Below are 13,504 nucleotides of genomic sequence, written 5' to 3' on the forward strand. Positions count from 1 at the left end.
ACTGTTCTCTAACGCAGTCATATGTTCAAAATTATGTCTTCAACGGGAACCGATGACTTGCACCAAAGTGGCAGAGAAATCACAACCTTTCCATCTTGAGAAGCATCATTTTGAAACTATCCTTCACTGTTGTTCTTATAGCAGTGCACAATAAAAATAGTAGTATTAATACTAATAACAATAATAGAGTGATGTAGTTCATGTGTAGAACATTTAAGAGTAATACAATGAAATGTAGTAGAGAGTTTCTTCTGTTGATGTATGTGACTGTGAAACACACAGCATGAACATCATTGATTTATTAAACCGGAGCGGTGTGCTCTTACGTAAATTTCCTTATAAATTGATCTGAATGTATTCAGAGATTAATTTTCAACATTTATCATTCAGAAAATATTTATATATAATGTTTTCATCTTTCCTCTAAGTCAAATTTAAAGGCAGGTATTGAAGTTTCTAATCATCATCATCATCATCATCTGCAATTCAATCATTAAATGATGTGGCCTCTTCGAGTCGTGGATTCAGGTAGGCTTTCAGCAGTCTTCTCCAAGTGGGACGGTCTTGGGCAGTTCTCTGCCAGGTGTTACCAGCGGTCTTCTTGATGTCTTTGTCCCATCTGTCTGGTGGTCTTCCTCTAGGCCTCCGGTGCTCCCTCGGACTCCACTCCAGTACTAGCTTCGTCCATCTTTTGTCTTTTCTTCTTGCGACGTGGCCAGCCCACTGCCGTTTCAAGGAACCTACTGTCTCTTAGATGTCATTAACCTTCGTCACAGACCGGATGTCTACCTTGGCCAGATTATAAATATGAAGGGAGACATAAGGCCAGAAATCTATCGACGCATCAAGCTTGGCTGGCAAGCATTTGGGAAGAATTCAAAAGTGTTCAGATCAAAAATGCCAGTAAATTTGAAGAAAGCAGTATTTGATCAATGCATTCTTCCTGTGATGACGTATGGCTGCGAGACATGGACACTGAACTCATTTACAAAAGGGAAACTTAGGACAGCACAGAGAGCCATGTAGAGATCAATGCTGGGCTATACAAGAAAGTCGCTGATAAGAAACAATATATATTCCAATTTTCTGGTAAGAATGTGTATCAACCATTATTCCTACGCATTCCAGAAAGAAAAGTAGGAGACGTCAATCATTTTCTGTTTTTATGCAGTTTTTTCGAAAATGGCAAGATCGTCGTACGTCCTGCACGGTTTGCATTAGGAAGTTCACACTGGACGGTTGGCCGCTGCACATGATGGGAATTAGTATGGTTTAGCGACGAAGCCCACTTTCATTTGAATGGGATTGTCAATAATCAAAATTGGCGCATTTGGGGACTGAGAATCCGCAGTTCGCTGTCGAGAACTCTCTTCACCCTCAACGGGTTACTGTGTGTTGTGCAATGTCCAGCCATGGAATAGTTGGTGCTGTATTCCTTGGTGGCACGGTGACTGCCGAAGGGGTACGTGAAATTTTTGAAGCATGATTTCATACCCATTATCCAAAATGACCCTGCTTACGACAACATGTGGTTCATGCAAGACGAAGCTCGACCCATCGAATCAGGGGAGTGTTTGATGTCCCGGAGGAGCACGTTAGTGATCGCATTCTGGCTGTGTGGTACCCAGAGTCCACTGACATGGCCCCCGGTTGGCCGCCATATTCTCCGGATCTGAAAACATACAGTTCCTTTTTGTGGAACTATATTAAAGACAAGGTGTACAGCAATAACCCCTACCCGTTGCATAGCTGAAAACAGCCACTTATGAGGTCATTGACACTTCAGCGAGTCATGCAGAATTTCGCTATTCGTCTGCGCCACATCACCGCCAATGACGGCAGGCATATCGAACAAGTCATAACGTAAATCCGAATACCTGTAGTGACGTTTACATTTTGAATAAAGTGTGTGCACGCGGCAGTTTCTAACTAATTTACGTTTCTTTTCAAATAGTTCACCAATTCCAGAATGAGATTTTCACTCTGCAGTGGAGTGTGCGTTGATATGAAACTTCCTGGCAGATTAAAACTGTGTGCTGGACCGAGACTCGAACTCGGGACCTTTGCCTTTCGCCGGCAAGTGCTCTACCATTCGAGTTACCTAATCACGACTCACGACCCGCCTTCGCAGCTTCAATTCTGGCAGTACCTCGTCTCCAACCTTCCAAACTTCACAGAAGCTCTTCTGCGAATCTTGCAGAACTAACAATCCTGGAAGGGTATTGCAGAGGTATGGCTTAGCCACAGCCTGCTAGTTTGGAAGGCAGGAGACGAGGTACTCGCAGAACTGAAGCTGTGAGGGAGGGTCGTGAGTCGTGCTTGCGTAGCTCAGTTGGTAGAGCACTTGCCCTCGAAAGGCAAAGGTCCCGAATTCGAGTTTCGGTCCGGCACACAGTTTTAATTTGCCAGGAAGTTTCATATCAACGCATACTCCGCTGCTGAGTGAAAATTCCAATTCTGGAAACATCCCCCAGGCTGTGGCTAAGCCATGTCCCGCAATATGCTAGTTCTGAAAGATTCGCAGAAGAGCTTCTGTGAAGTTTGGAAGGTGCGTGACGAGGTACTGGCAGAATTCAAGCTGTGAGGGTGGGTCGTGAGTCGTGCTTGGATAGCTCATTTCGGAGAGTACTTGCCTGCGAAAGGCAAAGGTCGCCAGTCCAACTCTCGGTTCGCCACACAGTTTTAATCTGCCAGGAAGTTTTAGTTCACTAATTGTCACTCTGTACCTCTACAGCTTGAGAAACTAAAGGTGCTCCTCCCAGCAAGTGGACCAGGTCTACTCCTCCATGAAGATATTCGAATTTATAAGGCCTTTCTTGATTCTGCATGGCAGAGGAGGCCATTCATAAGATTTGCAGTACTATCAGAAGTTGTATAACTAATGCCACGATGGGTGTATATTTCCAAAGTCTAAGGTGTTCTGGTATTTTTTTTTTTTTTTCCTTGAAGATACTTTTACTGTGGTGTCACCGCCAGACACCACACTTGCTAGGTAGTAGTTTTAAATCGGCCGCGGTCCATTAGTACATGTCGGACCCGCGTGTCGCCACTGTGTGATCGCAGACCGAGCGCCACCACAAGGCAGGTCTCGAGATACGGACTAGCACTCGCCCCAGTTGTACGGACGACGTAGCTAGCGACTACACTGACGAAGCCTCGCTCCTTTGCCGAGCAGATAGTTAGAATAGCCTTCAGCTAAGTCCATGGCTACGACCTAGCAAGGCGCCATTAGCCTTACATAGCTTGTATCTAAAGAGTCTCACTTGTATCGTCAAGAGCGATGTATACAACAAGGATGGATTAAAGTTAAGTATTCCAGAAGCTACGTACTTTTCTTTATAGCATTCATTACGTATCCTGTTACAGACCTATCTCTTGCCTGCGTGAACTAAACGCGTGCCTTTCGGCTACTTCCGTGGCGTGGCTGTCTTGCTACGCCACAACATTTCCCTCTAGAATTGATTATGTGCCTATGCGGATTCATTATTTTGCAGATACCTGCTGTTGTGAAATTTCCATATGTTTACTTTAAGTTTCTATCAAATTGTTGGCCGTATAGAGCTGATGGTACGAAGTTCTGTAGATCTCGACATTAACTTACACTGCTTTCTCATTCCAGCCCAGACGAGGATGGCTTCCACACGTTCCAGTTCGAGGAGACGCCCCCAATGAGCGCCTACCTGCTGGCCTGGGTCGTGCTGAACACGTCCAGCGTGGTGTCGCCCTCCGACGCGACCACGACCATTTGGACGGTGGACAGCACGCTGCCCCAGGCCGTCTACTCCAGCGTCATCACTCCCAGCACCGTCTCTGCGATGGAGCAGCTGGTGGGCGTGCCCTACACACTAACTAAGCTGGACCATGTCGCCATTCCCAGCTTCATAGAGGGGGGCATGGAGAACTGGGGGCTCATCACCTACACGTGAGTACGGCTACTGTGTCCCACACTCGTATACCAGAGCTCCAAGGAGGGAGGAATGGATAGCGAGGAGCTGATCACATGCACAGGAGTACAGCTGTAGATCCAACTGAGGCAAACGTGGAAGACTAGGAGCAAATCTTGTCTTACTTCCAAATCCCAGAGATTTACGTGCACTTCAATACGGATATTCTTTCACTTCCCAATATCAGACTGCAAGCACACTTATAACGATTAATTTGAAAAAGTAATCCATGTAGTGAAGGTTTTATTACGCTATCCAACCTAAGGAACTAATTCTTTTCAATAAGGTTTACTAGCTCTAAAAACATTCATTGACTGCGGCATTTGCAGCCAGTTTGAAATACACATAAGGGGCTATCAAAAGGTTTCCGTTCGAATGCCATACAGTCCGGAACTGCTACGCCAATCGGGTAAAATATCAGTGAGCATTGGGTCAGCCATCTTACCGACGCACCAGTCTGAGGATTCCCGTTTGGTAAAAGACTGCGTCCAGCTGCGCGAAGAAGTCCGCAACCGCCTGTTGCACATCCTCGTCCCACAGCCATTATTGACCATTCCAGGCCTCTCTTAAGGGACAGAAGGCGTGATAATGGCATGAGGAGAAATCAGGACTACAGGGCCGATCCTCGAGTGTCTCCCACTTGAGTGGCCGTAACTTCTGCGTTACGAGGCACTGTGGTGCTGGCCTCACAGATCGACCGCCGTCTTGTGTCGAATTGTGACCAGCACGGAACTTGGCGCACCATTCCGTAACGGTGGTTTTCGACATTCTTGATTCTCCGATGGATGTCTACGGTTGTTTGCCCATCGGCAGCCAGGAAGAGACCAACAGCACGCTGGAGATGTTTAGACGCATCAAGCAATAACGTCTTCGTAGTTCAAGTTTCTACATTTACCACACCTCGTTGGAGAGACGCGAATGCCACACTAATGCCTTGCCTAGATGTCGGTGCTTACATACCCTCATTGGAATCGCGCTACGTCGCACATACGCAGTAGACTCTGCGACGGAATCGGATGGGAATATCTCGACCTCCGGTTTTGGGTGCGGAATTGTAGGGTTCCCATTAATAGGGCAGGCGTGCACTACACGCAGAAAGCGGCTACTAGAGTAGCGGAGTACGTGTGGCGTGCACATGGGGCTTTTTTAGATTACCCCACCCTTGGGATCAAAGACGATTTGCATGTTAAATCAGCCACAGCGACCTCTGAGAATCTTGGTCCTCGCAGATCAGAGATAGAGAAGATTAATATGATTTTAATAAACTGCAGGAGCATCTAAGGAAAGGTCCCAGAATTAGTATCACCTACTGAAGGTTATAATGCACAGATAGTATTGGGAACAGAAAGCTGGTTGAAACCAGACTTCAATGACAACGAAATCCTAAGTTCAGACTGGAATGTTTATCGTAAGGATAGGTTAGTCACCATTGGAGGCGGCGTGTTTATGGCAGTAAAAAATCGATAAAACCCAGCGAGGTTATCACAGATTCCGAATGTGAATTAATCTGCGTGAAATTAAGTATCACAGAACGGTCAGAAATGGTTATCGGATGCTTTCATAGACCACCTGGGTCAGGATCTGTAGTTGTAGAGCGCTTCAGACAGAACTTGCAGAATAGCATTAGTAATTTTCCTGATCATGCCATTATAATAGGGGCTGATTTCGACTTTCCGGGTCTAGATTGGGAGAGTTATGCCATCAAAACTGGTGCCAGAGACAGGGAATCGTGTGGCATTGTTGTGGATGTCTTGTCCGAAAATTACCTTGAGCAGATAGGTAGAGAACTCACTCGTGAGCGTAACGCCTTAGACCTCAAGGCAACAAACAGACCTGAACTTATTGAACCAGTTAACGTAGAGGAAGGTGTCAGTAACCATAAGGCTGTGACAGCATCAATGACGACAGGTCCTTGCTCAGCAAGGGTGACAGGATACAAATTTCAGAATATCTCAGCAGTCAGCATCAAATATTCGGTGATGAGGACTAAGGTGTGGAGAACAAGAAAAAATTCAAAGGCATCGTTCAATATGCCCTACACAAGTATGTTCCGAGTAAGGGTGTAAGGGAAGGGAAAGATCCACCACCGTTTAATAGCAGTGTTAGAAAAGCGCTACGTAAAGAAAGAGCACTTCATCTCAGATTCAAGAGCAGTAAAAACCTAGCTGACAAACAAAAGCTGAAGGATGGGAAAATGAGCCTAAGAAGAGCAATGAGAGAAGCTTCAATGATTTTGAGGGTAAGACGTTGTCGAACTACCTGAGTAAAAACCCTAAGAGATTTTGGTCGTATGTAAAATCAGTAAGTGGGTCAAAATCATCTATTCATTCTCTCAGCGACCACACCGGCAACGGGAGGGAAGGTAATAGAGAAGAGACCAAAATACTGAATTCGGTCTTCCGAAGTTGTTTCACCGCGGAAGACCATAACACTGTCCCTCCTTTCAATCGCCGCACGAACATCGAAATGGCAGAGACTGAGATAACCGACAGCGAAATTGAAAAGCAAGCTACAATCGCTTAGTAGCGGAAAAGCTTCAGGACAAGATGAGATACCTGTAAGATTCTATAAAGATTATGCGAAAGAAGTTGCTCCCCTTCTAGCAGTAATTTATCGTAGATCGCTTGAGCAACGAAAGATACCTAACGACTGGAAAAAAGCGGGCTGAGGTCATTCCCGTTTTTAACAAAGGCCGTAAGACAGATCAACACAACTATAGAACTATATCGTTGACTTCAATCTGTTGTAGAATTTGGAACATATTTTCTGCTCAAGAATTATGACGTTTTTGGAAAATTAACAGCTCCTCTATAAAAATCAACGTGGATTCCGCAAACACAGATCCTGCGAAACTCAGCTCGCTCTGTGCCTCCATGAGATCCACAGCTCAGTGGACAACGGCGCTCAGGCTGATGCCGTGTGTGCTCCTTGATTTCAGTGAGGCATTTGACACCAAACACAAAAGCTTACGGAGTATCGGAGAAGACCTGCCACTGGATTCAAGGCTTTCTTGCAGATAGAACTCAACACGTCGCTCCATACGGAATTAAAACACAGATGTAAAGGTAATATCCGGAGTACCACAGGGAAGTGGGGAAGTGGCATAGGATCGCTGCTGTTTACAATATATGACCTAATAGAATGCGTCGGATGCTCTTTAAGGCTATTTGCAGATGATGCAGTTGTCTATATCAAAGTAGCAACGCCAGAAGAAAGTAAGATTTTGCAGAACGAGCTGCAGAGAGCTGATGAATGGTGCAGGCTGTGGCAGTCCACCCTGAACGTAAATAAATGTAACATAATGCGCATACATAGGAAAAGAAATCCACTACTGTACAGCTACACTATTGATGACAAACAGCTGGAGACAGCGTCTGCCGTAAAATATCTAGGCGTAACTATCCAGAGCGACCTTAAGTGGAATGTCCATTTAGAACAGTGGGTAAAGCAGGCGCCAGACTCAGATTCATCGGAAGAATCTTAAGGAAATGGGACTCATCCACGACAGAAGTGGCTTATTAGGCGCTTTTTCGCCCGATTCTTTAGTATTGTTCATCTATCTGGGATCCCTACCAGATACGACTGACAGAGAAGTTAGAGAAGATCCAACGAAGAGCAGCGCGTTTCGTCAGGGATTCGTTAAGCTGGCGAGAGAGCGTTACGGAGAATCTAAACGAAATACACTGGCAGTCGTTATAAGAGAGGCGTTGTGCATCATTGAGAGAGTTACTATTGAAATTTCGGGACAGTACGTTTCAGGAGGAGTCGAACAACATATTAGTTAGCCCCACATACATCTCGCGTACTGGCCACGAGGAGAAAATTCGAGAAATTAGAGCCAATACAGAGGCTTACCAACAATCATTCTTCCCACGCTCTATTCGGAGGGATCATATAGTAACACTGTAAGTACCCTCCGCCACACACCTTAGGTGGCTTGCGGAGTATGATGTAGATGCAGAGGTTCGTGTAACAACGCCCTCAAACGCAATCTCTTTGATCGGTCCTCCTAGAGTAGACAATCCGGCTACTAAATCTGATTAAGGAATATTGTACTTGCTTTTGTTTTTGCAGAATTTTTTTAGTTCTGGGTCACAGCTAAACTGATTGCAGATCCCCTCAAATCTTATTCTGAAACCATTAACACATTTCCATCATATCCTTATATTGAGAATAAAACAGTAACATATCCACTGTTAACATCATCATAAGTTATTCTAACCATTCACAGGTTCCTGTCACCATTCCTATCTTCATTTGATCCTGAGACTGCTTGCGTCTTATACAACTGAAATAATAATAATAATAATAATAAATAATTATAGTACTGAAATAATACACCGCAATAACAATGCGTGTTGTTCCTTCCTATTTTGTTCTCTCCGTCCACTCTACCTTCCGTAGGTGTTTTTAGAATTCCTTTTCCTTGGAGTATTTGCCCCACTCAGTTTCCTTTCCTTTTCTTAACCAGTTTTAAGAAAGTTCCTTGTTCCTGCATCATTTCCATTACTTCACTGCTTTTCACTTTATCTACCTATTTTACTTTTTCCATCCTCCGCAAAACCCACACCTCGAATGTTTCTATCTTGTCTGTTTCTCTTTCCTTCAATGTCCACCCTTCACAGATAAGCACCTCACCTGAAGCACTTGACCAACATTTTCCTGAACTCCAATCCAACTTTACTGCATCACAAAAGCTTCTTTTTCAGGAGAGCTAACTTTTCCATTACAGTTCTTCATCTTATTTCTTTTTCACTAGCCTGGTTAGCAGCTAGCAAACACCCCAAATATCTGTTGGGGGAGAGTATTGTATAATGGAACACTTTTCAGACATTGGCTCTGTAATAGAAGTCTAATATATTTTCTTATGCCATTCTGAAATGACAACATTCAGTTTATGTGTACTGCATTTTTTTCTGAAATTACAAAAACGATTCCGGAAAAGCAAGGTTTTTCTAAATGTGAAAAACTGTTAAAACATACAACATTGTCATCCATCCAGGAACAAATATTCTATTAAAATTAGATAATAATGCAATCGAGAAAATCTTCTCAATTTGTATTTAATAAATAATGTGTTACATTTTTACTCTGCTTCAAGCCAATAATCAGTAAGTGGGAAGAAGTATTCTCAAAAACCAGTTACAAGATAGAAACATTTTGAAATATAAACCATTGGTAACTAACACAAATATCCATTGTCGAGATTGGGAAAATTGCAGAAGTCATTAAAGGAACTTCGTTCATTTGGCAATATCATGTGTCCCATGGTAGAAGACCTTTCAATTCGATGTGCAAAATGGTGCATGACTGGCGAAGTATGGCTTAACTGTCCACACGGTTTGTAGCCAGTTTTACGAATATACAGAGTTTTCCTTACGATAAAACTCTGTACTCCAAGAGCAGATCCAGAAGAAAGCCACTGCGACCATCTGGAAACCGTTAGTTTTTACATTATGATGCGGTACAATAATCATAAAACTTTCATGCTAACTGACTCTGGCTGCGGAAGCGTACACAGTCATAAATATCTTCTAAATAGCTTTAATATATATATCATACGGCATTTAATGTGTGGGACTCATAATATTTACAAAGGCTGCACAGTACCCAACCTCGTATCTCACAACTATAAAAACAACAGAAAATGCTTAAGCTGGTTTGTTGTGCATGTTCCTTCATGTGATTCTAAAATTTGTCACTACACTGAAACACCGATGAGGAAATAACATGTCTTTCTGTAAACAATATCCTCCAGGTACGACACTTTCTCTTACAGTGCGATAAGTTCAACATGACCTTCTGTTGTTTTCACTTTCATATTTTCTTTGTCATGTGCTATACATCTTAGTTTAATTTGTATTAATTTCAGTTCTGTTCTCTTGCAATGCTTCTTAAAGACTGCATAGTGTTCTTTGAAAAGATATTGTTCTACCTTCAAGCAGTACAGTGTCATCAGAGAATCTGACGCAGTTGATCTTGTGGCCTCCTAAACATACTTCTTTTTCCTATACATACTACTTCTAGCATCTTCATTATCTAGTCTTTGATAAACATGGCAAACAGAGTGGCTGAAAGACAACAGCCCCTATTAACTCTTCTTCCGAATTCAAATCTAGCTGCAATGCCATTTTTTAAGCTTCATCGCTGGTTGCTGCTTTGTGTATAAGTCCTTACTTACAAGGGGAGGCCGCCAATTGTGAAATTGAGATTCAATTCATACTGCGCATAATAAAAGCTCATAGCCAGAGGTGTAATGTGGCAAAGCACGGAGATGCACTTCTCAGCCGTTGTCGAGAAAATCGACAGTTAAAAATAAAACGTTGCTGTGAAATACTCTCTGCGACTAAGGATTTTCTACAGCGTCGTGGCGCAGCGGTAAGCGCTCGGGTTCGTAATCCGAAGGTCGCCGGATAGAATCTCGTGCCATGCAACTTTTTTTTTTTAGTATTTGTTTTTTGTAATTCAAATGTGTGTATATATATGCACACACACACACACACACACACACACACATATATATATATATATATATATATATATATATATATAAATATATATATAATTCCCGGCAATCAGTTGCAACAATTATGCATATAATAAGTTGTTGAAAGTCGTTTGTCGTGGAAAAACTGGCGACTTCGAACATCATTATGTTTTCCCAAAACAAAGTTGTATTTCACAAATGTTATTAATTGTCTTCATAATGTTAACCACGTATAGTTAACGGAAGACGTAGAAACGATATTCCGAAACGAATACGTATAGCGTAAGTCAAACGTTCGAATTAGAATAGAAACCCCACGAACACAAATTTGCTGTGGCAGTATGAAATATAAACTCGTTACTCGCTCGTTACACTTGAAGGACAGATGTTGAATGGCCCGAAACGAGCCGCCGCATAACAGCGTAGTTGCCTGCTAACTTCGAAAGAAGGTAGATGCGGTCCCTAGCGCAACTTGTAACATCGTCGAAAATCAGAGCGGACGTGAGAGCTTTGGTACACCCTGTTAAACAAACGGAAAAATGGAGGCGGTACAATTGGAGAGCGATCCGCCTTCACCAACATGCATAAGCAATTCATTAATAGTTTTAATGAATTGCTTATGCATGTTATATTTGAATTACAATAAACTAATAATAAAAAAAAAGTTGCATAGCGCGAGATTCGATCCGGCGACCTTCGGATTACGAACCCAAGCGCGTACCGCTGCGCCACGACGCTGTGGAAAAATTATTAATCGTAGAGAGTATTTCACGGCAACGGTTTCTTTTAACTGTCGATTTTCTCGACAACGGCTGAGAAGTGCATCTTGGTGCTTTGTCACATTACACCTCTGGCCATGAGCTTTTATTATGCGCAGTATGAATCGAATCTGAATTTCACAATTGGCAGCCTCCCCTCGTTAGTCTCTTGGCCTTCCAATTCACTTTCTGACCAATTGGTTAGGTTGACAGACGCTTCGCAGCCGTGTGGTTTCGTGTGTCTCCCACTTAGTAGCGACACGAGCAACGCAGTGATATCTAGTGCATGGATCTTAATATTCCCAAATGTGACGCACACAGCATAGATTTCTTGGTCTTTCTTCTTTAGTTTCACTGTTATTACTGTTAAACATAAATTATCGTGAAAACGTAGGCTGACTATTTTGCTTTGTAGAGGAAGAGGCACAATCGTATAGCGTTCTTATTTAATTGACTTTTGTATGACTGTTAATTGTAATGGTATAGTATTATCTCATTGCACGTATACTTCGCATATGCTTTGTTCACTATACCTTCGTTAGGCTGAAGTGCAACAGTTACAGCCATCACTTAGCTAACAATAATATATTTGATATTGTTTCAACAGCATGTGATCTGTAAAAATTATGCCATAGCGTGTATATTATTTTAATGCATGGCATCAAGTCTGTAAATATTTATTTTATTGATTTTTAATAGGTATTACATTAATCTGAAACTACAATTTACATTGTTTTATACTTTAGAAGAACCCTTGCATTTTTTGAGCTTGGTAAGGACAGCAAACGTTTGTAAAATAATAAAATTAATTGTATTATATATTCTGAGGAAAACGTGATACGTTTGTGCCGCACTTCATCTTAATCTGAGAGCGGCGTTCCAGCAGTTTTACATTAACTCATGATGACGCTATGCTTGGTAAGGACAGCAAACGTTTGTAAAATAATAGAATTAATTGTATTATATATTCTGAGGAAAACGTGATACGTTTGTGCCGCACTTCATCTTAATCTGAGAGCGGCGTTCCAGCAGTTTTACATTAACTCATGATGACGCTATGATTTTTTCTATGGGTTGTCGCAATAAAGGTTTCTGTTCCCTTCCTATTTTGGTAAAAATCGCTATTCAAATTGATAGCTCGACAAAGCATTGTACCTTAAAACATCTGTCAGTGCTAGCTAAGCAGACAGTGGAAAGTGGGCGTGGTCTGGATTTCACGTGATAGCAGAGATAAACCTTGCCACGCCCACTTTCCACGGTATTATGCCGCTCTTCGACGTCCGACTCGTCAGTTGGAAAGACTCAGCACAACCAGGAGCACCTCCGAAGATGTCCAACGTAGCCCTGGACGAAACTTCAGAGATAGAAGAGTTCCATGGACCTCGAGCATTTTAGCCACCCACAGAAAAGGAGATTTTGTGCTAGTTTATGTAGTAAACTCTTGTTTAACCAATAGCATGCAAGGATGTTGTTTCCAAGTGGATGGCGTTGTCGCATGTCAACAAAATGCCGAGCCGTAAGCTGCAGCCGGCCGAAGTGGCCGTGCGGTTAAAGGCGCTGCAGTCTGGAACCGCAAGACCGCTACGGTCGCAGGTTCGAATCCTGCCTCGGGCATGGATGTTTGTGATGTCCTTAGGTTAGTTAGGTTTAACTAGTTCTAAGTTCTAGGGGACTAATGACCTCAGCAGTTGAGTCCCATAGTGCTCAGAGCCAGAGCCGTAAGCTGCACTTCCTTCCACCGGACTAGAGGCCTTGTGGCATACTGCGCCTAATTAAGAACACTCTTTACCCATTACATCACATGTGTTAGGCACATCCATCCTTAACTTTTTTTAAAGCTGGAAATTCTCGTAGACAATAAAAAGTTTGGGAAACTAATGAGTCTGGAACACCTTTCCCAGCTCGTAATAAGCTCCCTCAGTTTCAAACCTGTTACTACGTAAAATAATTTTCTTAGCTATTCTCAATCACATTTTATCAATTCTCACATTTTATCAATAACTAGTCTATCATTTTTAGCATAATGCTGTCCATTTAGTTTTTAATTTATTACCACTTTTCATATCTCGACACATGGTTAACATTTTCCCAGAAGCTATCATATATAATTAAATAGTAAACAGAAAATATAATAAATTCGCCATATCGAGGACCTTTGCCATCTAAGGAGATCTCTTCACTTATCAGATATTCCTTGTTTAGATGGCAGCCATCTGAAGTTCCAATTGAGGGACAGTTGATACCGATACTGTTGTTACCTTCCCTCGTCAATACTGGGCAGTTCAGTGAGGCCCGCCCCGGTAGCTGAGTGCTGC

The 13,504-nt window shown here is 42.6% G+C and overlaps 1 protein-coding gene across 1 annotated transcript in view; it reads left to right on the top strand.

Moving 5' to 3' along the window:
- The window catches only part of LOC124606579 (aminopeptidase N-like), a 143,070-nt gene that overhangs the window by 67,913 nt on the left and 61,653 nt on the right, over positions 1 to 13,504 (top strand). Inside the window, exon 7 of the mRNA XM_047138564.1 lies at positions 3,620 to 3,922. Within this exon, the coding sequence (XP_046994520.1) occupies positions 3,620 to 3,922 (303 nt within the window). The remainder of the gene's footprint in view (positions 1 to 3,619; positions 3,923 to 13,504) is intronic.

Source organism: Schistocerca americana, chromosome 3, assembly GCF_021461395.2.
Source record: "Schistocerca americana isolate TAMUIC-IGC-003095 chromosome 3, iqSchAmer2.1, whole genome shotgun sequence".
Lineage (NCBI taxonomy): Eukaryota > Metazoa > Arthropoda > Insecta > Orthoptera > Acrididae > Schistocerca > Schistocerca americana.